General features: G+C 46.2%; 5 protein-coding genes across 5 annotated transcripts in view; 1 reads left to right on the forward strand and 4 right to left on the reverse strand.

The window, feature by feature from the left end:
* The window catches only part of LOC309550736 (uncharacterized protein), an 851,482-nt gene that overhangs the window by 824,099 nt on the left and 23 nt on the right, over positions 1 to 27,360 (reverse strand). The gene's annotated exons all lie outside the window — the stretch shown is intronic.
* The window catches only part of LOC309550774 (uncharacterized protein), a 461,615-nt gene that overhangs the window by 295,166 nt on the left and 139,089 nt on the right, over positions 1 to 27,360 (reverse strand). The window lies entirely within an intron of this gene.
* Positions 1 to 27,360, forward strand: part of LOC309550268 (uncharacterized protein) — a gene marked incomplete at both ends in the record, with an annotated part of 461,917 nt that overhangs the window by 49,800 nt on the left and 384,757 nt on the right. The window lies entirely within an intron of this gene.
* Positions 11,857 to 27,117, reverse strand: LOC309550778 (uncharacterized protein). The gene is made up of 3 exons (XM_082251114.1): positions 26,788 to 27,117; positions 12,113 to 12,626; positions 11,857 to 11,992 (listed from the first exon to the last, which is right to left on the reverse strand). Exons 1-2 carry the CDS (start codon positions 27,037 to 27,039, stop codon positions 12,387 to 12,389), a joined length of 492 nt encoding a protein of 163 aa, XP_082107240.1. The 5' UTR covers positions 27,040 to 27,117; the 3' UTR covers positions 11,857 to 11,992; positions 12,113 to 12,386.
* Positions 19,784 to 20,966, reverse strand: LOC309549892 (uncharacterized protein; the record flags this gene model as incomplete). Its single annotated transcript, XM_082250383.1, has 2 exons — positions 19,784 to 20,591; positions 20,917 to 20,966. 2 exons carry the CDS (start codon positions 20,964 to 20,966, stop codon positions 19,784 to 19,786), a joined length of 858 nt encoding a protein of 285 aa, XP_082106509.1.

A 27,360-nucleotide genomic window follows, 5' to 3' on the forward strand; every position in this document is an offset into this window, starting at 1 on the left:
CTGCTCAATGCCTGCAGAGAGGAGAATCAGGCATCCAGCTGGAAAGATCAATTCCTGTATATGCAGCCGCCCCACCGCTCCTCCTATCCAGTCACACAGGGAGGCTGCTAAATCCTTGAACACTCACCTTCTTCCAGACCCTGCGAGCAGCGCAGCACAGACCGAGGCAGCAGCTGCCTTCACATGAGATGATCGGCGCGAGTACCGGCTTGACACCCCCCATTGGTATTCCACTGCTGGCCGGATAATGTCAGAGTGGCGGATCACCCCGCTGTAACAGCTTCAATTGTAATTGCCGGGCGCTCGCCGACATGCACAATCCCGCCTCCTAGCCCGGCTCCTTTGAAAGACGTCACACGTCTTGGTTGGCCAGGTGTTCTGTCTATCAAAGAAGCCGGGCTAGGAGGCGGGACTGTGCGTGTCGGTGAGCGTCCGGCAATTACAATTGAAGCTATTACAGCAGGGTGATCCGCCGCTCTGACATTATCCGGCTTTCCTCTCCTCTCTTCCCCTGAGCGGTTCCCAGAGCTTGCCCTACATCATTTTCCACTCGCAAAATGCGAGCAGGCGAGTGGAAAATTTGAGGGCTGTATATATATATATATATATATATATACAGTATGGTAGTCTGATCCCAGCTACATGTAGTATTCTGGTTAAAGAGTTTTAATAGCAAAAAATTAAAACACTCACTTGAGGTAAAATATACAAGTGCTCATCTGATGTCGGAGTCTGTGGATCCTCCTAGAACCGTCTTGTAGGACCGCTGTCATCTGTTCTGGCTGCTGGGCAGAGAGATGGCTGGCTGGGGAGCCTGGAGGAGCCCCAAGAAGCCACGCTAACCAGCATGGAAGGCACAGCGGAAGTGACATCACCGGAAAGGATAGGAGGTACCAGATGAGAAGATAAGCAAGGCTATGCGCTCAGAGTATTTGGCTCCTTCTACAGAGCTTTCCTCTTGGTCTATACAGAGCCAGTCACAAGGACAGCAGCCATAGGTGGTCCCGTGCATTCCTTTATTGTACCCCCATAACCAAAGACCAGTGACATTTTCTGGATTACCCTCTACCCTGATCATTGGTATTTTTAGATATTTATTGCTGGCTGGACTATATATAAACTCTGTGTGCCACTATCTCCTTTCTCTATTAGTAGAAACACAGGATCTCCATCTTCCTTACTAACAGAATGGTGATCTGCCTTGCTTACATTGGCAGACAACTGTTTCGGCTCTCTAGGGCCTTGGTCCTCAACCCTGGTCCTCAGGGCCCACTAACAGGCCAGATTTGCAAGATAACTGAAATACATCCCAGGTGATATAATTTGCTGCTCAGTGATTGCAGTACTCTAGTCTGCATCTCCCCAAGGTAATACTTAAAATCTGGCCTGTTAGTGGGCCCTGAGGACCGGAGTTGAGGACCACTGCTCTAGGGAATGATTGCCGGGTGCCGACGGACACCGTATCTACCAGACTTGCTGATTGGCTCCTGCTGTGTCCAGCGGGAGCTGGGCGGCGGCAGAGCGTATGCCCGCCCCAGACCCGGAAAAGCAGATGTGATTCTGTGCAGAATGGCCGCCCTACCGCAGTACATGTATGGGGGTGGTCAGAGCAGAATGTCTCCCTGATAAAGAGGCTATGACCTGGTGGATTACATGTGGAACTCCTGGGCCCAGCTGAGGACAGTTAGGGACTTAAGATTGAAGATGTGGTGGAGGTCTCCTTTTGGTTTGGGAACTGTGGACAGAGAAGAACTCCTGGAACTCTTCTGGCCTTAGCTCAGTGACATAGAGTTTGGAAGACGAATGTCATAGACAGGTTGCCAAAAAGTTTAGGGCTTTAGAAAGGACCTCCAATGGCTGTCAATGTGGTGCCTTCTCCACTCTCCATCTCACTAATAAAACCCCAATGGATGATCTCTATGAACTGATCACATTCCAATCACCGATCATCTAATCATTGGTAAAAAAGAAGACTCGGCACAGAATATTGTACGAAGCGGTTTTATTGTACAAGATCAGAATAAGTGATTACCACACAGTAATGATATGAATAAAATAAAGCTTAAATCTTTTATCATAGAATTAACAAATGTGTCAAATGTATTAATAATCATACATTGGTTGGACCAATAAAAAGCCGGCTACTTCCATAAATCAAAAAGGAGCAACAACATGAAGCAACCAATAAAAAAGGTTCACCAATGGAAGATAAAGGATTAACATAAGGGCTCCCAGCTGCCTGCCAACCCTACAGCGGGTCAGAGGGCGATGCGGGTGTAAACCAACCCCGAGTGGACTGTGGTGGTTTCACATTTGTTTATGGACTAAACAGTTCCACCTATTACAATCCAGCGTCCATTTCCCATAGTACCACCAGGGGGCGCACTCTGATGTTTCATTAGATTTCCTTTATTTTTACACTTTCCCGCCCTTTGAACATGAAAACAGAGCCTAATAATAATATATATATATATATAAATATAAGTGTGAATTCTTTGCCGTTTGAAGCGTACATAAGGAGTGAAACATTTCCCGCACTCTGAACATGAAATAGGACGCTCGCCTGTATGAACTTTCTGGATTTTAAGAAATAAACCTTTGTTTGGAAAACATTTCCTGCACTCGTAACATTAAAAAGGAGCTCACCTGTGTGTAAGTAGGTGTTCTTTCTTAGTTAAACAAGATTAGAGACACTCGTCTGTATGAACTTTCTGGTGTCTAAACATTTGAGTGCAAAACATTTCCCGCACTCTGAACATTAACAGGGAAGCTCACCCCTGTGAATTCTCTGATGGCGGAGAAGGTTTCCTTTATACTTAAAACATTTCCCGCACTCTGAACATGAATAGGGACGCTCCCCTGTGTGAATTATCAGGTGCTGAAGAAGGTATCTTTTTTGACTAAAACATTTCCCGCACTCTGAACATGAATAGGTAAGGTCACCTGTATGTATTCTCTGGTGGCTAAGAAAGTTTTTTTTATCATTAAAACATTTCCCGCACTCTAAACATAAAAAGGGACGCTCACCTGTGTGTATTCTCTGATGGCTAAGAAGGCTTTCTTTATGATTAAAACATTTCCCGCACTCTGAACATGAATAGCGATGCTCACCTGTGTGTATTCTCTGATGGCTAAGAAGGATTACTTTCTGATTAAAACATTTCCCGCACTCTGAACATGAATAGGGACGCTCCCCTGTGTGAATTCTCAGGTGCTGAAGAAGGTATCTTTTTTGACTAAAACATTTCCCGCACTCTGAACATGAATAGGGAAGGTCACCTGTGTGAATTTTCTGGTGCCTAAAAAGGTTTCCTTTCTGTTTAAAACATTTCCCGCACTCTGAACATGAGAATGAATTCTCTCCTGTATGGTATAAAGAAGATTCCCTGAGATGAGATGGTTTCCCGCACCCGTCGGCACTGTCAGATATTAGAGGACTATGTGAAGTATCAGGAGATTCCAATGATCTCCTCCAATGGTGAGGTCTGTCATGTATATTATGAGGAACGGGATTTACTTCTGGAGAAGATGCCATGTCATTATATTCTGTAGTCACATCTTCCTCCGATGTCCTTCTATTCCCACCACAGAGTCCGTCTGTCAGAAGACAAGAAAAATTACCAAGAGTTTTCCACACTCATATACACTGCTCAACACTTTATAATCAGAGTATAGCATCAAGTCAGGGAAACTCCTGGGATATTCATCTGCTCAGTCAAGTAGCAGAGGGGGTTTTTACCAACAGGTGCACTAGATGGGCAACAATGAGACGACCTCCAAAACAGGAATGGTTTTACAGGTGGAGGCCACTGACATTTTCCCTACTCATCTTTTCTGAGTGTTTTTTTCTTTTAAATCAGAAAAAGTTTTATTATAAAGAAAGAAAAGTCCATTCCATTCGGTACACAATATTTCCGCTTTGTACAGTCATAGACACAGCGATCGTAACCTTCATATATAGTCACTCCTGCATGTTTCCATTCGCCACCTCCACTGACTCCACCCACTCCCCCAACATCTCACCGACTCCACCCACTCCCCCAACATCTCACTGACTCCACCCACTCCCCCAACATCTCACTGACTCCACCCACTCCCCCAACATCTCCTTGGCCTGTGCCTTATCCCGTTCCCTCCTGTTTATTCATTCCTAGGACTCAGCTTTTTTTTTTTATTATTATTTTTATTGATTTTTAAACATAGAAGTAAAAATAACAGAAAAAACAGACAAGAAACAAACAAAACAACTCCCCATCCCCCCTCCCCCAACCTCAGTGCAATGCTCATGTACTACAATACTTATAGGAAAATGCGAAAGGAGAACCTCCCAGGAGAACCTCAACGCGGCAGTGTCTCCCCCACACAGACTCTCACCCAGGTCCATACGCCAACCTCCCCCACCCTCTCACCACTGCTTGTTGTCTGCTAGGCATAGATTTCATTTGTTACCTCCCTAAGTATCAGGGGACCTCAACTCACCCCTCTAAGGTGACCATCACCTTCACCGGTGGCAGACCACAATCACCTCCGAGAAGAGTAGATGGCCTCTCAGTCCAACCCTGCCATTTAACGCATCCTCTATTCAGGTATGTGGCTTTGTAAAATGGCCGCATCGTGTTCACTGGTGACTTCTAATACTCCACCGATGGCGCTTCGGTCTTCCTCCGATGCAGAAGAATAGCCTTGTGTGCATAGAACAGAGTAACCGACAATGAAATTCTTTGTGCTCCAAGCGGTGCCATTTCCTCCACCAAACCCAGCAAACACACTGTCAGCGTCAAAGGTACCCTCAATGTGGTCCTAGGACTAATCTTTGAAGTGTTAATTCTTGTGGACCAAGGCCAGGGGTATCCAACCACATGCCCCACAACTTTTCAAATTTACCCGGACATCCACGTCTTTTAAAGATGTAGCACCCTCCTAGTCAGGTGCTAGAGATTGAGTATAGTTTTGGCTCTGTCTGCCTATCAGAGAAGCAGCAGGTAAATTCTATATTGCACTCTGCTTATCAGGGAGCAGGATCTGTGAGTTAGGTCTGCTCAGTGTGCCCAGTGTGTGATTCATCTGGTCTAAGGGAGTGTCCCCAGCTGATCCAATAGGGAGGCACATTGGATGCTGGAGGAAACCTGGCCAATGACACACAGGCTTTTGGTACTGCCCCAGAGGTTGGCACAGACAGTTGGTTCTCAGTGAATTGTGGGGCAGGGTATAAAAAGCCAGGGGCACATGAGGTAGAGGTCTTTTGTCAGGAAGAAAAATCCCGGAAGGAGGGTGGCGGTTGCCTCCTCTTCTGCAGCAGTGGGTGAGGGACACAGGCCTGGTGAGCCAGTGGTGTGAGGCTGAACCCAGAGGTTCAGGAGAGCTGACTGGAGGAGTTGGGGCACTGCGAGAATCTTGAAAAACAGTATCGTGAGTACAGAGAATCTTGCCCAGGGTTCTGCAAAGGAAGGGGACCACTCCGGGAGTATAGTCAGTGGACGGTTGCAGGTGTCAGTAAGTGCATAGAAAGGGGGTACTGGGGGAGTACCCTGAAAATAAACACAACTAGGAACACTTTCCTCAGCTTCATTCAAGTGGCAGGATGAAGTAGCGGTCTTGCCGCATTCTCAAGCTAGATGTCCTCTGAATTGTGAATAGTTCAACAGTTGGAATATCCCACTCATCCCTTCTCCTATCCCAATATGAAATAAAACCACAAAAACAACTACCCCTACACTGATCATTGACTGAGCCAAGAACATAAAATGTTAAGATTTCTGCAAGCAGTTGCTACGGGTAACCCAAGGGAATCCTTAAAGTGTGAAAATTCTGCAGTCCTCTAGGGGGCAGTGCTACACCTTATATACCTTTCATTTATTCAAGAAGACTTGGAGGGGGGGGGGGAGGGTCGGGGCCCGTCCCTTGACTCTTTCCAACCACAACCCCACATAGGCACACGCTCATTCGTCCGGCTCCTTGCTGGTGAGTGTCTTAGCATTTTTTTTGCCATCTCTTAGTAAATTGAGGCCTCTCTCTGTGGGATTGCCCCCTTCTCTTTCACTCTCTCATATTCTTTGCTTGTCTGACTTTCCTTTCTTCCTCTCTCATACCATCTTTGCCTCCCCTCTTTTTATCTCCATTCTCTTCATACCCCAGCCCCCCCTTTGCCCCTTATTACTTACCCTCCCCTACCTCTTCCCAACCTTCCCCTCGCCCTTCTTAACACATGGATAACATCAGGATCCTATCGATCAATGCTAAGGGACTTAACGTCCCGGAAAAGAGGCAAATTTTGTTAAACAATTTAAACGATCTAAAATTGATATCACCTTTGTACAGGAGACCCACTTCAGGGATGACAAGCTTCCACTATTTAAGAACCGGTTTTTCCCCTTGGCCTACCACTCTACTAACCCGGAGACTAAATCAAAAGGAGCCTCTATCATTTTTTCCAGTACGGTACCATGGACCTCCTCGCATATTCTAAAAGACCCCCAATGGCCGATTTCTGTTTCTGAAGGGCGATGTTGGTGACGTCAGAGTGACTTTGACCACCTATTATGCTCCCAACAGCCAGCAGGATGAGTTCATTACTAGAGGTATGGAGAAGCTCCTGGAGTTCTCTGAGGGTCAACTAATTGTTGGGGGAGATTTTAATATCCCTCCGATTCCTTCGGAGGGTACATCTCTGGGATCCTCCTCTATCCCCCCCTGGCGTCCGCAAACGTATTGCAAAGTTAGATGTTTGGCGCCTGATGCATCCCAGAGAACGAGACTATTATTTCTATTCCTCACCTCACCAACTATACTCTCGTATAGACTATTTCTTGATGCTGCATTGTCAACTACACACGATCCCGTGACTCTTTAATAGGCTCTATTACTTGGTCCGACCATGCCCCTTTTATACTTTCTTACGCACTAATTGACTTTCGAAGGTCAAGAACCCGAATGTGGAGACTAAATGAAAGCCTACTCCAAGATGAGACTGTTTTGACAGATGTAGAGAATTAGACCATTTCTTTCAGACTAACACCATTGCAAATACTGACCCCGGAATCATTTGGGAGGCACACAAGGCAGTGATTTGTGGGGTGCTCATAAAGCATGGCTCCTGGATCAAAAAACAGCGTACAGCACAACTAGACTCCTTATCCCAAGCTTTACATGCATTGGAGTCTCATCACAAACACGCTCTGTCACTCTCCTCAGAGGTAGAACCTATGACTCTACGTAGACAAATTAATGACCTTTTACTTTACAAAGCTAAGGCAGCCATGCAAATTTGTCGTAAAATGTCATATGAGTCGGGAAATAAGTGTGGCAGACTATTGGCTAGATCCCTCCAAGAAGAAACCTATTATCTCCCGCACAGGTCAAAAAGCCGCGTTACCTAGACATATCACAAGAATTTAAATCCTTCTATGCCTCGCTCTATAACTTACAAACCCCAACAGACCCATATAGAGGAATACCTGCTCTCTTTCTGGATGCCCTGGTTGTCCAACACTGACAGTAAATCCCTAGAGGATCCCATCACCTTGGCTCAACTAAAATAGGCCATAGGTGGTTCCAAAGTGGGGAAGGTTTACCATCCAATATTATAAAACACTCTTGCCATCACTTGGACAGTTTATGGCTGACATGTTTAACCACTTGCCGACCGCCGCACGACTATCTACGTCGGCGGTCAGCCCCTCACAGGCAAAGTGACGTAGGGCTACGTCACTAGCTTGTGAGGGTCTAGGGAGCGAGCGCGCGCCCCCGGAGGCACGCTCCCGCTCCCGAGTGGTCACGGACCCCCCCGCGCGTGTGACCGGCGGACCCGATGTCCTCCGGCCACTCTGCGATCGGCGGGGGAGAGGGAGAAAGTCAGGCAGCTTGTGTAAACAAGCCACCTGTCATTCTCCTCGCTGTATGAGAGCTGATCATCTGGATCTACTATGTAGATCCGTTGATCACTCTGCATACAGCTGAAGCCCCAGCCAATCACAGTTAGAATCACGCCCCTAGGGACACACACAGCCCCTCCCTCTCAAATAAAGTTAACCCCTTCACTACCAGTGTATTTTTACAGTAACAGTGCATATGTATAGCACTGATTACTGTAGAAATGTCACTGGTAACCCCAAAAGTGTCAAAAATGTCAGTCAAGGGTCCGATCTGTCCGCCGCAATGTCGCAGTACCGCAAAAAAAAAAAATCGCAGATCGCCGCCATTACGCGTTAAAAAAAAAAAAAACAACAAAAATGACAAAAATCTTTCCCTTAGTTAGTAAACGCAATAACTTTTGCGCAAACCAATCAAAATACGCTTTTTGCGATTTTTTTTACCAAACATAGGTAGCATAAAACAAATTGGCCGAAAATTTTAAAAAATTTTGATTTTTACATTTTTTTTTGGGGGAATTTCATATAAAAAAAAGGGAAAAATATTGCTATTTTTGCAAAATGGACGCTCTTTTTTTGTTTATAGCGCGTGATCAAAAAATCGCACAGGTGATCAAATACCGCCAAAAGAAAGCTCTGTTTGTGGGAAAAAAAGGACGCCAAATTCGTTTAGGTACAGCGTCGCACGACCGCGCAATTCTCCGTTAAAGTCACGCAGTGCCGAATCGCAAAATACCCCCTGGTCGGAATGGGGGTAAAATCTTCCGGGGCTTAAGTGGTTAATACATGGGGCTCTGGGACATATATCCCCAAAGAGACTTTACAAGCTCACATTTCAGTCATCCCTAAAGAGGGAAAAAGGTCTCAGCTCCTGTAGTAGCTACCGACCTATTTCCTTGCTAAATGTCGATCTTAAACTGTTCACCAAAATCCTAGCAACTAGAATCCAACAACATCTGACGCAACTCATCCATTTGGATCAAGTTGGATTTGTGCCTACATGTGAGGCACGGGATAACACAACCAAGGTCCTCAACCTCCTACATGTAGCCACCAAGACCCGCACACCCTGTGTCCTCCTAAGCACAGACACCGAGAAGGCCTTTGATTGAGTAAATCGGCATTTTATGTTTGCAGTACTTCGACATGTTGGCATCGGCAACACCATGCTAAATTGGATCTCCCAGATCTATACTGCCCCTGCCGCCCAGGTTAAGGCGAACGGTGTCTTATCAGACTACTTCACAATTAGGAATGGGACAAGACAGGGGTGCCCTCTGTCACCCTTACTCTTCGCATTATCACTAGAATCCTTTTTATGTAGAATACGCCTCCACCCGGATATCTCAGGCATGACTGTTGGGGTGACCCTGCAGAAAATATCAGCGTATCCAGACAATGTTATTTTCCCTCATAAATCCCATAATTTCTCTACCGAATCTTCTTCACGAGTTTGAGGCATATGGCACTCTGTCCGATCTAAATATCAACTTTACTAAATCTGAAGCTATGGGAGTAGGCTTATCAAACCCCCTCCTCCACCAACTGTGACTGAATTTTAGGCTAAAATGGACGAACTCAGCGCTGAAATACCTGGGCACTCTCAAACCACCCACATTTTCACCCATCTTCACGCTCAACTTTCTCCCCCTCCTAAAGAAAGTCCACATTCTATAAGATAAATTGAATTCTGGCCTCCATTCATGGTTTGGGAGATGCAACATTATTAAAGTCTGCATACTCCCAAGATCCTATACCTCTTTCAAGCACTTCCGATATTCATCCCTTCGCATTACTTTACACAAGAGGACACCCTACTAGTGGATTTTATCTGGGCACATAAGCGACCTGGGCTATGTAGGAGACTACTCTTGCTTCCTAAATTACCAGATGGACTGGCAGTGCTGGACTTATGCAAGTACTATCAGGCTACACAGTTGGGGAGACTCAGACTGGTGTCGTCATGGTGAAGCAAAGCTTTGGCCCAGACTAGAACAGGCCCAATGCGACATACCCCTCCATAGAGCTTCATCGTGCCACCATTCACTACCAGACTCCATAAGACGCCATCCCCTCATAGGTCACACGATAAGAACCTGCTCTAAATTATTCACACAACTTTCACTTTCCCCAACGCACTCACCACTGACACCCATACTGGGGAATCCCCAGTTTACCCCGGGCTACCAAGATAAAACATTCAGGACCTTGATGGAGTCAGGCTATTTCCAAGCCTCCCATTTTTCAACATCATCTAGTTGGCCTGCACTCAAAGACCTCATGGACTCCTCGGGACCCTACCATCTAGATTTCTGAAAGTCATTGCAACTCTATAATTTCTTAAACTCATTGCCACCCTTCGAAGAACAATGCTCTCAAGACAGAATACTGACACAGGTATTACCCACGACCTATGCATTACTGATCACACCCCAGGGGACTTACCAACCCCCATTCTTAGCTAAGAGGGAACGAGATTTAGACTGTAACTTTAATCCAGACCAACAAAATCACATCATTCCGTTTACATTTACATCATCCATCTGCATGTAAATACAACAAACCAACTTCAAACTCCTAACAAGGTGGTACCGCACGCTGTCAAGGTTGAGCAGATTCTTCCCCACACTCACTGATCAGTGCTGGAGATGCCAGGAAGGGCCGGGGGACACTCCTACATGTTTTTTGGTTGTGTCCTAAACTAGCGGAGTTCTGGAAGACAGTATGTGAAATGTCTCAGAGGTTTATAAACCGACCTCTCCCCAATGACCCTGCTCTCTTCCTTATCCATCCTTCTAACATCCCGGCCCAGACCTATAAAAATTCTGTCATTCGTCACCTTCTAAATGCTTCTAAAATGTGCATCCCTCTTAAATGGAAAAACACACAGGCCCTGACTGTTGGCATGTGGCTCAAAGAAATTAATAGAATGGAAAACCTTGTTCTCTTGACACGTCCCCAACACGAACGATATACCAAAACCTGGGGTCAATGGAATATATTTGTCCTCTCTGATGAAGGCTGCTCTTTAATTAAGGGAGGCAATACTAAAGAGACCTCATGTTGAGTTTGGGGGAGCTCTTAAATATTGGTGGAAAGTATTGCTGATGTAGGGCCATAGCTTTACCAATGCTAACCCTGCTACACGCCCCCCCCCCCCTTCCACCCTCATCCCACCTACTTATCCTCTTCTGCCTCTCTCTAGGTTTCTTTTACTTCCCTCTCTCTTTCCACTACTTATTCGCTTTACCATTTCCTTCTTCTTCTATACGTTATGTGAAACTGGAACAGACAACTCCGGGTACTTTCTAGTCCTGCATAACTCCTCCCATTAGAGGAATTGTAGAACACCTCTTATTCTACCACCGAAGTAGATCTCAACCTTATAACTGAATTGTCTTCCATGTTGTAATACACTGTCTCAGCATATGTTCTATAAGGAATGTTACTGTTTATTATGCCTGGAAGTTGTCTTTTATATAAATAAAAGAATTGAAAAAAAAAAAAAAAAAGAGATCTGACATGGATCAATGATACAACCTTACCCAACCAAACATCACTGAGTAATAATGCGATTGAAATGATGACAATTTTATTGTTTGGAACATGACGTTATATTGAGGAATGGAGATGGACCTTTCATGTGGTGTACAGTATCTCCTCCTCATTTGTTTGGAACAAGACATTAGACTCAGGCATGGGGCAGAAGACCCAAAACTCATAACCTAGGTGCCTATATCATGCACATTTTATTTGCCAGCCGAATCCCAGAATCTCCATAAATCCAGTCTAGATACATAAATTGTGTCTACAGCACAGAGAAGGAAGATTATCCAAGAGAAATACAGGAATACAGGACGGGGAACACAGCTCAGGAAAGTGACCAGGGGATTACAGGCTGATATCACCCAGTCCCCGCCCTACTCTGGACCAATCAGTGAGCAGTATGGGTGAAGGAATGGATTTAGTGTTAATGACCCACCTGTGCTGATCTCTGTAGGAGTGTCCTTCTCTATAAATGTCCCCGTTATTCCATCCTCCTCCATAGACTGCTGATCATCCCTCACATACCTCTCTTCTTCTTCTGCTTTAACCTCAAATTCTATATCGATTGGATCTCCACTCTAAATCAAGAAAATGAAAGAATATCATCTGTAAAATATAAGATTTATTATTGTGACATCACATAAAAATCCACACATTGTCTCCATGAGTCTGTGTTTTATAATCTCTGTCTCACCAACCTTGTAACAGTGAGGGATGGTGTGACCTTCCTGTGTGGAATCCCGGGAATACAGAGGACGGGGACATCTCTCTGCTGGGTTCCTGGTATTAGGTGGCTCCATCATATCCTTGTGTCCTTCTGAAAACTCCTCCATCACTCCATACTCCTCATCCTCCTCTTTATACTCTTCTTTAACATCAATATTATCATCCCCGAGGATTCCACTCTGAATATATAATAAAACATTCATTGTAACAAACATGCTGTGTATAAATCAGAACTACCAATAATTGTCACTCATCTACCTGATCATGGGGAGGGATGGTGTGACCTTCCTGTGTGGAATCCCGGGAATACAGAGGACGGGGACATCTCTCTGGTGGGTTTCTGTAGCTGGATGACTCCTCCATGGTGTCCTGGTACAGATCTTTGTGTTTTTTTAGAAACTCTGAGTCCTTCATCACCCCATCCTCATCATCCTCCTCTTTTATCTCTTCTTTAACCTCAACCTTAGAATCTCTCAGGTTTCCACTCTGAATATATAATAAAAATGACATCAATGGTAACAATGCAGATAATGTACAGATCCTAATGATACTATCAGTGATTGTTCCTCATCTACCTGATGATGGTGGGGGATGGTGTGACCTTCCTGTGTGGAATCCCGGGAATACAGAGGACGGGGACATCTCTCTGGTGGGTTCCCATTACTGGATCCATCTGTAGGAAACACACACACTGACTGAATACATTGTTTCTATGTGTTTATCAGATGATGGGGGATCTAGGTGGAGCCTCCGTACTGCTCTCTCCTTTACAATAAAGTCTCCTCTTACCCGGTGATGTGAGGGGCGGCTGATTCTCCATCATGACGTCCTTGTAGAGATCCTTGTGTCCTTCTAAATACTCCCACTCCTCCATGGAGAAATAGACAGTGACATCCTGACACCTTATAGGAACCTGACACACACAATGATACAGTCACCATCCAGACACATCCCTTGTCTGTTACTGGATAATGTCCCAGAATTCCCAGCACAGCTCACCTCTCCTCCATTATCTCTCTGGTGACTTCTAGAATCTTCTTTGTATTTCTCTATTCTATCAGGGAGGGAGGTGGAGGCAATGTGATGGTCATATGATCTCCAGACTTCACAGGAGGAAAACTCTAGATCTGAACACAAATAGTAAAATCAAATGATATTCCCAGAATCCTCCTCACCTCACCATTCAGGTTTCCATTTGATTAAAGCCCCACCTCAGACTGAGGTATAATTTACCCACACAGGACCCCCACACTACGCAGAGTAAAAACTTGTTGCAGGCATTCTGACATCATTACATACAACGCAGGACTAACAGTCCCACTTTATGTGAGGATGCCAAGGGTCCGCCCACATCCTAAGAGCATGAGAAAAAAAAGCCAGATGGATGGACATTGGGGGGGAGGAGCTGTGAGGTCAGTGTGATGTCATAGGACACATAGACTCTGAATGGAGGGACATTTGGATGGGGAGATTGGAGGGGCTCTCTATTTGAGGCTCCCATGCAAACCAAATCATTGTTCCTGGGTGCCTCCCACTTCTCCTAAAATGAAGAGTAAACTTTGACCTTTACCATACAGAAATCTGTCAGGATTCTGTGAAAGTAATCTCTCATGTGAGCAGGTGACGTGTGGAGGAACGGAGGGTAAATAGCAGACAATTTTCTCCAGAGCTCCTAATGGTGGGGATGGATTTTGCTGCATGCTGGTGCCAAGTTCCCATCCCCCCAGGGTCACTGCAGGTGTGGAGAAAAGCTGTGTAAGAGGATATGGAGGAGAGATGAGGAGGAGATCCAGGAATCAGGATAAAGGTCAGGACAAGCAACAGACGAGCGCATCCAAGAGATGAAGCCGGGGTCACTACACAGAAAATCAATTCAAGGAAACAACAGGCAGGACGAGGCATAGCAAGAAGGAGCATAGAGACAAATGAGAATATTGCTCAGCCAATGGGAGATTATCTCAGCATGACTTACATAATGAAGGAGATGTGGGGGAGGGGAGGTGACCATAGATACATCGAAATTCAGCTGGTTCAGCAGGGATCGGTCACATTTCCATCCATGTGTGGTCAGCTTTGGAAGCAAGATATATTAATCATCAACTGATCCCCTTGAAGGGGTTAATCTACTCATTGCCTCCTCTGCCGCCAGATCCTGCAGTGTCTCCCTCTACGTTCTATGGAACGTCCTCTTTACCTAACATCACTTCCTGTCTGTATTCCATAGAGACTTCCTGTCTGTATTCCATAGAGACTTCCTGTCTGGGTAGAAGTGAGATCACCACCTTGTGGAGCTCAGAGGAACTGCAGCCCTGAGAACCGTCTGGTAGTGTGAACACGGCCTTGTGCTGTGTGTGTATGTACTGTATATCCTTCCCCTTTCTCTCCTCCCTTAGTGTGTATGAAGAGGCGGAGCTCCTGCTGGAACAGCGGTCAGAGGAGGAAGCCGAATCTAGGAGGGAGACTGACAGAAAGCACAGCAGACTTGCAGCAGTGAGCGAGGAGGATCCAGTTCCTTTGCCATCGGAGGTGAGGAGAGTGTGAAGGATGTTTGTGACTCTGGTAGATGAAAAGCTGGGAGTCATATTGCTCTGGTGAGTGGGGAAGCACTACTAAGGGGGCGCCCTCACCATCACGTGTGTAAGAGGTGGAAGAAGGCGTGGCTACATTACAGCTGGCACAGTTTGGAGCACGAAGAACTTTCACACCTTATCAACTTTTCATACATTTGTGGACTTTTATGGAGCAACAGAACTTTGTTGAAGTAGATGCAAAGTGGAAGCAGTGGACTTGCAGAGAACACTATATTGAGCAACAAATATTGTATGATTACATGAATTTGCACAAGTTATTACTCTATAGAAAATATTATAAGATAATGAAGTAGGTGTAAAGTGGAAGCAGTGGATCTGCAGGGAACAGCATCTTGAGCACAAAGCACTTTATGTTGTATATGAATTTGCACATGGATCAGTTTACTTAATTTATTGATAAACACCATAAGATGAATGAAGTAGGTGTAAATCTAGACCTAGGGAACACAAGGGAGGTGGAGTGTGGAATCCTCCTGTCCTCACAGAGCACCTTCCAGGTTCTTCCCTCTCCTCCCTCTCATCATTTGAAGCTCACTGTATACGTCTATTTTCTCCGATCTCCTCTAGAATTGCTGTGATCTATCGGCCCGCTGGACCGGTATTAACTTTCCTTGATGACTTCTCTGCCTGGCTGCCCTACTTTCTCTCTTCTGAAATCCCCACAATCATTCTCAGAGACTTCAACATCCCTGTTACTACGAACACTTCTACTACTTCCAAACTTCTCAGTCTAACCTCCTCATGTGGCCTGAAGAAATGGGTACACAATGGGTAGAGGCTTCTACTCACTCTGGTGACAACACCCTCAGCCTTGTATTCTCCCACTGATGCACTCCATGCATCCTCTCCAACAATCCTCTCCCTCTCTCTAAACACCACTAGGGATGGACGAGTGGTTTGGGCCGAGGAGAACTTCTCCAATCACCTGAATTTTCTGTGTGCTCTGTGTTTTTTGTTTTTTTTTTTTAGTATTTAAATCCTGCCAAGCACACAGTCAATAGGTTGTTAGGACACGGCACAATCCTGATCTCGGTAAAGAGTCAATGACATGACTTAATGTTCTAGGCTACATCAGAGGGCTCTGTGGGCCACATCAATGAGCTCCGTGGGCCAAATCAGAGGGCTCCACGGGCCATATTAGAGGGCCCCGTGGGCCACATCATAGGGCTCCATGGGCCACATCAATGAGCTTTCTAGGCTAAATCAGAGGGCTCCGTGGGCCACATCAGAGGGCTCCGTGGGCCACATCAGAGGGCTCCGTGGGCCACATCAGAGGGCTCCGTGGGCCACATCAGAGGGCTCCGTGGGCCACATTAGAGGGCTCCGTGGACTACATCAGAGGGCTCCATGGGCAACATCAGAGGGCTCCGTGGGCCACATCAGAAGACTCCGTAGGCAGCATTAGAGAGCTCCACGGGCCACAGATTGAGCACCCCTGGAATTTACAAACTATTGGATATATATCTGAAAAGTGATCAATCCTGATGTACTAATGGCCAATTTCCTTTCTTGAGGCCCGAAAATGGCAAGGCAGTACAAATACCCCCCAAATTACCTTTTTTGGAAAGTAGACAGTCCAGTGCAAGGCTGGGATAAGAGGTGAAGAGAAGGGGAGGCTGCCCCGGGCACTGTGGCATCATGTGAGGTAGGGAGGCACTGCAAGGAGATTGATGGAGGGGATTTAAGGGGAGAGGGGGAGTTTGAGGGTGGCAGGAAGTAAGAGTTGCTCTAGGAAAATACATTTGGGGGGGGGGGTATGCTAGGAGTGGTGATTGAGGTGGATTTGTGTTGGGGGGGATGAGGCAAAAGGCTTTGTGATGGGGTGATGTGGGGGGTTTGTGCTAGGAGATATGCATACTACAGGAGATGGTCAGAGACTGCAGACACGATGCAGGAGATGGTCAGAGACTGCAGACATAGTACAGAAGACAGTCAGAGACTGCAGACATAGTACAGAAGACAGTCAGAGACTGCAGACATGATACAGGAGATGGTCAGAGAGTGCAGACATGGTACAGGAGAAGATCGGAGACTGCAGACATGATACAGGAGATGGTCAGAGAGTGCAGACATAGTACAGGAGATGGTCAGAGACTGCAGACATGATACAGGAGATGGTCAGAGACTGCAGACATGATACAGGAGATGGTCAGAGACTGCAGACATGATACAGGAGACGGTCAGAGACTGCAGACATGATACAGGAGACGGTCAGAGACTGCAGACATGATACAGGAGATGGTCAGAGACTGCAGACATACAGTAGTACAGGAGACGCAAAAGGAAGGAAAAATGGTCATGGGACTTTAGATGAGGTAGGTTGCTTGCTTAAATGACCAGATAAAGTGAAGTCTCAAAAATGTTTATTCATTACATGAGTGATAATATATATATAACAAATACGACATCACATAATCCAGATAGAATTACAGACATATAATGTAGAGGACTGGCATCAATAAAAGGGTATCTTGCCATGTATTTACACAATTCATATTATAATAATATACAATAATAAACGTGTATATATATCTCATGAATAATACATGGTTAGTATCCAGATACATATGTCTTCACATCTATATCTCTACGCGTTTCGTGGAACTTTCATCCACTCATCAGGAGCTTGATAAAAAAAATATAGGCTAATTTTAGAATACAAAAATCTTAAAAAATAAAAAGAATATACCAAATTGCCCCCTTAGAAATATCGTATACATAAGATCCTACTACTTACATGTAACAAACCAAAGCAGGCCCTGTGACCATAAGGGAATGAGAGCACAGTGAGGGGAGGAGTCTAACCTGGGGCTGAGGCGGGTATAAGCCAATCGGTCCTAAAAAAAGGAGGGGAGGGGACCCAGCAGATGCAGACCCGGACACCTATAATTCCAACAAGTGTAAAAGCACATGGTGACCAATTATTCTAAGAAACAGGAGAGTATAAAAATAAATAGGGGGTATATGTATATATATATATATATATATATATATATATATATATATATATAGAAGGAAAAAATATAAAGACTGCAGACATGGTACAGGAGATGGTCAGAGACTGAAGACATGGTACAGGAGACGGTCAGAGACTGAAGACATGGTACAGGAGACGGTCAGAGACTGCAGACATGGTACAGGAGATGGTCAGAGACTGCAGACATAGTACAGGAGATGGTCAGAGACTGCAGACATAGTACAGGAGATGGTCAGAGACTGCAGACATGATACAGGAGATGGTCAGAGACTGCAGACATGATACAGGAGATGGTCAGAGACTGCAGACATGATACAGGAGACGGTCAGAGACTGCAGACATGATACAGTAGACGGTCAGAGACTGCAGACATGATACAGTAGACGGTCAGAGACTGCAGACATGATACAGGAGATGGTCAGAGACTGCAGACATGATAGAGGAGACAGTCAGAGACTGCAGACATAGTACAGGAGACGGTCAGAGACTGCAGACATGATACAGGAGATGGCCAGAGACTGCAGACATGGTACAGGAGATGGTCAGAGACAGCAGACATAGTACAGGAGATGATCAGACACTGCAGACATAGTACAGGAGATGGTCAGAGATTGCAGACATGGTACAGGAGACGGTCAGGGATTGTAGACATGATACAGGAGATGGTCAGAGACTGCAGTCATGGTACAGGAGACGGTCAGAGATTGCAGACATGGTACAGGAGACGGTCAGAGACTGCAGACATGGTACAGGAGACGACCAGCTCATTGGGGAGTCTTTTGGCAGCAACTTAGGCCCCAATGTGATAGGCACACGCAGTACACAGACTGGAGGTACAGCAGAGATGGGGGATGGGCCACTTCTATGCACTCACCCCTCACTTACATTAAACATGGCAGGCTGGTCTCTTACCCCTCCCCTCGCAGCTCATTTCCTGAAGCAGACTGTGTCTCATGCCAGGGATGTGATGATGATGATGATGTTAGCGCCGAATGGCACTACACCCGCCCATGGGGGAGGTGACAGAGATACAAATCCCGAGGAAGGGCGGAGAGCGTGGGGAGGTGGGGGGGGGGCTTCACGTTGATGTTCTGCATCGCCCACTTCCTGAAGCAACACCATCCAATGAGAGGGGAACAGCGCCGGATGCAGCCAGGCCAACGGTGCATGTTAATCCAGCAATGATACTTCTGTGGGGGGAGGAGCCAGGATGACGTCACGCACAACCACGATTATTCTGGGTTCCGCATCGTAACCGAATCGGAAAAGGCTGCATGGCGATGCGCCGATCATTTTCAACACCCCCAGTGACAACGTGAGTACATTGATCAGATTGTACATTCAGTCCATAGGGGCCTATGAAGAGAATCTTCAGCTCCATCTAGTGGCCATAATCCAATATTTGTCCCAAAATACCTCAATTAAAAAAAAGCGAAATTACACATTATGGCCACTAGATGGAGCTGACGATTATAGGAAATCACACATTTTTTTTAAAAACAGACCTCTAAATGTTTGTGAAATCTTCCCGCTCAAAATGTACTCAGCCAATGAAAGGTAAGGACTCCATTTTTATTTTTCTCCTGCTATCAATGGCCAACACGGGACAACACTTCATCCATGTCTTTGGTGATCTCTGATCTCCTTATGAAGTGTTTCTTACATGATGACGATCAGCCATGGAGTATATCTGAGGTGTATATCAGGGTGTGCTTCTTCCCCACATGTCCAGCAATATTCATATAGAAGACATTTCCCGCACTCAAGGCACTAATACACCTTGAGGGTTGTGTGGGATCCCTGATGTACAGGAAGACAGGACTTCAGTGAGGAACATTTCCCTCACTCAGGACAGGAAAGTGGCTTCTCCCCCGTGTGAGATCTCTAATGTCTGTCACGATTGGCCTTCAGTGTAAAAAAATACCTGCAAACAGCACAGGGATACGGCTTCTCCCCTGTGTGAGATCTCTGATGTCTGCAAAGATTGGACTTCTGTGAAAAACATTTCCCACACTCAGGACAGGAAAATCGCCTCTCCTTATGACACTTCAGATGTGTGAAAAGATCTGACTCTTTCACAAAACATTTTCCACACTCAGAACAGAGATTAGGCTTTTCATGTGAGTCTTTTGATGTGCAGCAAGATGTGACCTCTGTGAAAAGCATTTCCCACACTTAGGACAGGAATACGGCTTCTCCCCTGTGTGAGATCTTTGATGTGTAACAAGAACTGATTTCTCTGCAAAACATTTTCCACACTCAGCACAGGAATATGGCTTCTCTCCCGTGTGCAATTTCCGATGTTTGGTAAGATTTGACTTCTGTACAAAACTTTTCCCGCACTCAGGACAGAAATACGGCTTCTCCCCTGTGTGCACTTTCTGATGTGTTGAAACATGGGACTTCTGTGAAAAACATTTTCCGCACTCAGGACAGGAATACGGCTTCTCGCCAGTGTGAGAACTCTGATGCTTGGAAAGACATGACTTCTCTGAAAAACATTTCCCGCACTCAGGACAGGAATACGGCTTCTCACCAGTATGCAATCTCTGATGCGTGGAAAGATTTGACTTCTCTGAAAAACATTTCCCGCACTCAGGACAAGAATACGGCTTCTCACCAGTGTGCGATTTCTGATGTCTGGAAAGACATGATTTCTCTAAAAAACATTTCCCACAATCCGGACAGGAATACGGCTTCTCACCAGTGTGAGATCTCCGATGTGTGGAAAGAGCGGACTTCCGTGAAAAACATTTCCCGCACTCAGGACAGGAATACGGCTTCTCACCAGTGTGCAATCTCTGATGCTTAAAAAGAGTGGACCTCTCTAAAAAACATTTCCCGCACTCAGGACAGGAATACGGCTTCTCACCAGTGTGAGATCTCCAATGTTTGTAAAGATCGGACTTCGCTGAAAAACATTTCCCGCACTCAGGACAGGAATACGGCTTCTCACCAGTGTGAGATCTCTGATGCGTGGAAAGATATGACTTCTGTGAAAAACATTTCCCGCACTCAGGACAGGAATACGGCTTCTCACCAGTGTGAGATCTCTGGTGTTTGTAAAGATCGGACTTCTGTGAAAAACATTTCCCGCACTCAGGACAGGAATACGGCTTCTCCCCAGTGTGAGATCTCTGATGCGTGGAAAGATATGACTTCTGTGAAAAACATTTCCTGCACTCAGGACAGGAATACGACTTCTCACCCGTGTGCAATCTCTGATGGGTGGAAAGAGAAGACTTCTGTGAAAAACATTTTCCGCACTCAGGACAGGAATACGGCTTCCCACCAGTGTGCGATCTCTGATGTCTGGAAAGATTGGACTTCTGTAAAAAACATTTCCCACACTCAGGACAGGAATACGGATTTCCATCTGTGTGACACCTTTTATGCACACGAAGATTTGATTTAACACGGAAACATTTCCCGCACTCAGTACACAGAAATCTTGTTGGAAGGATAGCACAGTCCCTCACAGCCTGAGGTTCCTCAGGGTAAGAGGAATACGATGGTCCGGCACCGTCCCTCACAGTCTGAGGTTCCTCAGGATAAGAGGAATACGATGGTCCGGCACCGTCCCTCACAGTCTGGGGTTCCTCAGGATAAGAGGAATATGATGGTCTGGCACTGTCCCTCACAGTCTGAGGTTCCTCAGAATAAGAGGAATACGAAGGTCCATCTACACTGTGTGGTGTCGGATGGACATTTGAGGTAGCCGGGTTTTCTCCTGGATTATACTGTGTGATGTCCTCATCTTCTACTTTACAGTCTGGAGACAAAGTGAGACAATCCTCTGAGGTTTTCCTCATCTCCCGTCCATGTACTAAAATAGAAATAAAAAGATTATTACTAGACATCAGCAGATTGGTTCCCCTAAACCAGGACTCCGCCCATATCAGGCAGCTTTGTCTCTGAGGATCTTACAATTCCCCCCTCAAGGTATCTAGTAAATGGGTCCTCTGATCTCCTACCAGTTCATTTCTTTATTCATGTACCTTAGTCAGAGAGTGAGGAAACAACGAGAACTGTCTTTAATAGGAGTGACAGTGATGAGGGGATTATAGGAACGAGTGTCCCCTCCTCCTTTATCACTCATTGCCATCTTCCCAACACAAGAAGTCCTACACTTCCTTATTTAGTCCATGATTTAGTCATGAATAACAGCGGGGCTGAGCCCCACCAGAGGTCAGAGAGTGAGGATGGGGGGAGAACAACCAAGATGAAGACTGGACTGATCCTGAAGACCACCATCATTGGGTTACTGACTCCTCCCTCATTATCACTTTCTGTTTAAGGTTCTAAAGTTGGAGGATGTTATCACATTATTATCACCATGTAAAAGTCTGTCCTTCAATCAAATCATCAGATATAAAATGTCCAGCTGGTAGGAAATGGGTGGAACAAAAGAGAAGCCATATTTTGTGTATATATAGCAGTGGGTAGAGGGGAGAGAGCAGAAGTCAGGAGTATGTAATGTACAACATAGAGTATATAGTGCAGGGGTCAGGAGTATGTCATGTACAACATAGAGTATATAGTGCAGGGATCAGGACTCATAATATTGGTGTTCAGTAATCAGTGGTGGCTTACATGTATTTATTTAGTGTTAATGACCCACCTGTGCTGATCTCTGTAGGAGTGTCCTTCTCTATAAATGTCCCCGTTATTCGATCCTCCTCCATAGACTGCTGATCATCCCTCACATACGTCTCTTCTTCTTCTGCTTTAACCTCAAATTCTATATCGATTGGTTCGCCACTCTAAATCAAGAAAATTATTATAATCAATAAATATCATCTTCTGTAAAATAATAGAATTTTGGTCTTACTATAAAATCCTTTTCTCTGATGTTCATTGACGGACACAGCTCCAGAATCTTCTAAACCATTGGGACGTCAGCATTGTTAAACATGAGGGGTGGGAAAAAACAACAGAAATAAATTCCCAAAAGGCTAAACCTAGCCAACCAGATATGGAGCTCAAACAGGAGTACCTGGAGCTCACCTGAAAACAATACACCCTCAAAGAGGACAAGGTCCTCTCAAACAGCGGCCTGCAAATCCCTGCAGCCAAAAGCAGCATCCGCAGATGCCAGTACATCCACTTTGTAAAATTTTGTAAAAGTGTGCACAGACGACCAGTGGCCGGCTTGCAAACCTGTATCACTGACGCCTCATAGCAGAAGGCCCAGAAGGCACTAAGCGCCCACGTAGAATGCGCCTTAACAGGGAACAGAGGAACCTGACTCTTGATGGACTGGACCTGCACCACCGTCTGTCTTGTCCATCTGGAAATGGTCGCGCCAGACTCAACCAACCCCTTGCAAGGTCCATCCGTAAGGACAAATAGTAAGGCTGATCTCCAAAATGACTCGGTTGCCGCAAGGTACACCATGAGCGCCCGACCCACATCCAGAGAGTGCAAGGTAATCCCCCTAGGATGTTTAGACTTAGGAAACAGGGAAGGCAACACAATGTCTTCATTCAGATGGAAACCAGAAACAACCTTAGGAAGTGAAGACTGACAAGGGCGAAGCACCACTATCTCTGTGAGCCACCAGGTAAGGTGAACAACAAGACAACACCACCAGCTCCTACACCCTGCATGCAGAAGTAATAGCCACCAGGAAGGCTACCTTCTGTGACAATATAATCAGAGGAAGCTTGCTAATATTTTTGAAAGGCGGTTACTGGAGAACCGACAGCACCAAACTGAGATCCCATGGAGACAACGGAGACCGAACTGGGGGAGCCAAGTGGTTAACCCCCTGAACAAAGGTGCAAACCAAAGAATGCATAGCCAGAGAATGGTAAAAGAAGACCGCCAAGGCCAAAAACCTGGCCCTGGATGGTACCCAGGGCCAGGTGCTACTTAACACCTCGTTTGAGGAATGCCAAAATCCGAGCCACCAAAAGGGAACGGGGATGACCCCCAAGAGACTCATACCACACAATGTACATCTTCCAGGTACGATGGTAAATCTTCCTAGAGGTAGATTTTCTAGCCTTTAACAGCATGGGAATCACCAATTTAGACAACCCCCGATCCTTCAGCACCTGGTTTTCAAAAGCCAAGCCGTTAAAGCCAGCGACTGTAAAGCAGGATGGAAGATTGGCTCATGGGCCAATAGATCTTCTCTGAGAGGAAGTCTCCAAGAGGCATCGGTGACCGGCCTTACCAAATCAACGAACCAAGACAGACAAGCCAGTCTGGAGCCACTAGGATGACTTCTGCCTCGATTCTTCACAAAAGACTGGGCAGAAGTATTAGCGGGGGAAAGGCATATATCATATGAAACTGGCCCCAATGAACCACCAGTAATCTGTGGCGTCGGCCAGAGGATCCCGAAACCTTGCCTCAATTCTATGTACCTTCCTGTTGAGACTAGAGGCCAATAGGTCCAACACGGGAGTTCCCCACCAGAGACACAGCTGAACCTTAGAATGCCAGCTACCTACCGAGCTGCCAGGACACTTTTTGTGCCCCCTTGGTGATTGACATACGCCACAGCCCTGGCATTGTCCCATGGAATCCTTACCAGGAACCCCTAAAGGCGATTTGTCCAATGAGCCAGACAAATCTTATCGTCTGAAAATTCAATATTTTTATCGGTAGTCTTGACTCCTCCAGAGTCCAGACCCCTTGAGCACATTAGTGCCCAAAACGCCTCCCCATCAAGACAGGCTGCCAACCATGGAGACCACCGTCCAGTACAGGGGAAGGAAGAATTTGCCCTGTTGAAGAGCTGGAGAGTGAAGCCACCATATCAGGGACCCTCTCATATGCCGGCTCAACAGGATCTGCTTCTCCAGAGACTGCGGATTCTTTTCCCACTTGCCAAGAAACTCTCTATGCAGAGTTCTCAAGTGGAACTGTGCAAACAGAACCGTCTCGAAGGTAGACACCATGCCCATGTCTGCGACGAGACTCCTTGCTTCTGGCAGCCTGTGATAGAAGAGTTCTCTTCCCCCCTTTAAGACCCTTAATGATATCATCCATATCATGCGCCGAAGGACCACTCCTGTCACGGACAGCCTAGAAACTAAGGGAGCCGCATCCAGAGAGGCATCACAGGCAAACTGCAACCCCTGGACTAACTGGTCCGCCAGCTCCTCAAGGAAGCTGTTCCCCCTCCAGATCCTGGCGCAAAACTTGCCCACCCTGTTAAGGTCTGGGACACCAATGCTATTCAGCCCCGAACCGGCCACAGTAAACATGTGGTGGACTAAAGTCTCGGCTCTCCTGTCAAAGGGGTCTATGACTGCAGTGGAAGAGGAATCATCCTCACTAACAGAGCACTCAAGGTACATGGACGCAGACCCAGTAGGGTCGCTACATACTAAGCTCACCCTGAAACATAACAGTCAGGGGAGACTGCCAACTGTGATCCCTCAAGGGGACACCGGCCAAGGGTCCACAAATGGACCACCTATGAGACCCTGCAAAAGATAAGGGGGGTTGCCTTAAGAGCCCACCATAGAGGACATAATAGAACATAGCCCCCATTAAAGGTGGGCCTGCCCACTGTGACGTGGACACGCAAGCAGGGTACTCTGGCTCACACAATAATGGCGGCATGACTGTCACTAAAAATGAAGCGCCACCTGGTTTAAGACAGGTGCCAAGCTAACCATATGGCCCAGCAGGACGCAAGACAGCGCCAAACTCAGCGGCATGGCCTAGTAGGCCAGGACACCAGCCCCAGCGGATCCGACCACCCAGGGCAGAAGAGGGGAAGGCGGATGTCCACACGGGAGGCAGTGGCTTCAGCCGTCCTCATCAGAATGGGGGTGCTGCGGGGCAAGAGGCATGCTGGGACTAAGGCTGTGACCAGGTCTATGCACCCTCGTGAGATGGTTAACTCGCAGGCCAGACCCTGTCCAGTGGGGCTATGTCACGGCCGATCTAGCGCGGAGCTGAGGCCTGCGCACGCTCAATGGCCGGACTGGGGAGACCTTAAGGATCTAGAACATCCAGTCCCTCACCCAGTCCAGCAGTTGATTGTAATTCTCACAGAAACAGAAAAAATGGTAGGACCAGAAATCCCAGCAAGGAACTAGGTCCTTACTCCTGACTAGGCAGAAGAAACTGAATGCCTATAGCAGAGTGTGGGAGTATACCCCCTGGAACTGCCCCATAGGTTTGGTAAAGCTTTTTCCTGCCTCATGTCCTTCTCCTGTATGGGGCAGCATAACCCAATGGCTAAGAAGATGCTGGAGCTGTGTCCTTCAATGAGCGAAAGAGAAATCAGCTTTATTATTGTGACATCACCTTCAAGCACTGAAGAAAGAGTGTGGCTGCCGTAATACTTGCAACGCAAATGCTCAGAAACACGTCGCATTCCAGTGATGCATTTTGTCCTTCGCTGCTGAGCCACCAGCGTCTCAAGCCTCGATCTAAGTGTATATCCACCATATGGCCGGCTTCCTCATAACGGTGACCAGCAAGGTGAACCCTGCAATGCGCTGCCAGTGAACGGACTTAACGTCCACGGATGACCCTTGGGACAGCCTTACTATTATGAAGTGCCTGTTCTTGTCTCCAAACATGTGAGTTGCCAATTATATACTATACAATAAATCGGTTTTAAATTCTGCACTTAGAGCCGCCCTCCCTCTTGTTTATACCGGCAGCCTTGCAGAAATATGGCTTCTGTTCCTGTATTGATGGCAGCCCTAAGATATTGGCCTATCAAGTGCACTCCACCAAGTATATGGACTTCTTTATGGACATTTACCTTGAGATTTGTAGCAACTGAGCCTTACTTTTGTTTTAATCTTTGTTTCCACCAACCTTGTAACAATGAGGGATGGTGTGACCTTCCTGTGTGGAATCCCGGGAATACAGAGGATGGGGACATCTCTCTGGTGGGTTCCTGGTAGAAGGTGGCTCCATCATAGCCTTGTGTCCTGTAAACTCCTCCATCACTCCATACTCCTCATCCTCCTCTTTATACTCTTCTTTAACATCAATATTATCACCCTCCAAGTTTCCACTCTGAATATATAATAAAATATTCATTGTAACAAACATGCTGTATATAAATTAGAACTACCAATAATTGTTCCTCATCTACCTGATGATGGTGAGGGATGGTGTGACCTTCCTGTGTGGAATCCCGGGAATACAGAGGACGGGGACATCTCTCTGGTGGGTTTCTGTAGCTGGATGGCTCCACCATGGTGTCCTGGTACAGATCTTTGTGTTCTTTTGGAAACTCTGACTCCTCCATCACCCCATCCTCATCATCCTCCTCTTTTATCTCTTCTTTAACCTCAACTTTAGAATCTCTCAGGTTTCCACTCTGAATATATAATAAAAATGACATCAATGGTAACAATGCAGATAATGTACAGATCCTAATGATACTATCAGTGATTGTTCCTCATCTACCTGATAATGGTGGGGGATGGTGTGACCTTCCTGTGTGGAATCCCGGGAATACAGAGGACGGGGACATCTCTCTGGTGGGTTCCCATTACTGGATCCATCTGTAGGAAACACACACACTGACTGAATACATTGTTTCTATGTGTTTATCAGATGATGGGGGATCTAGGTGGATCCTCCGTACTTCTCTCTCATTTACAATAAAGTCTCCTCTTACCCAGTGATGTGAGGGGCAGCTGATTCTCCATCATGATGTCGG

Source organism: Pelophylax lessonae (assembly GCF_965119305.1).
Source record: "Pelophylax lessonae genome assembly, chromosome: 3".
In the NCBI taxonomy this organism is placed as follows: Eukaryota; Metazoa; Chordata; class Amphibia; order Anura; family Ranidae; genus Pelophylax; species Pelophylax lessonae.

What these genes read in the sequence shown, in the direction of transcription:
- LOC309550778 (XM_082251114.1), bottom strand. Translation starts at nt 27,039, where the DNA reads ATGTCATTTTTATTATATATTCAGAGTGGAAACCTGAGAGATTCTAAA. An exon ending in CCATCCCTCACCATCATCAG is followed by an intron (nt 12,627 to 26,787) that starts GTAGATGAGGAA and finishes TTATATATTCAG; the next exon opens with AGTGGAAACCTGAGAGATTC.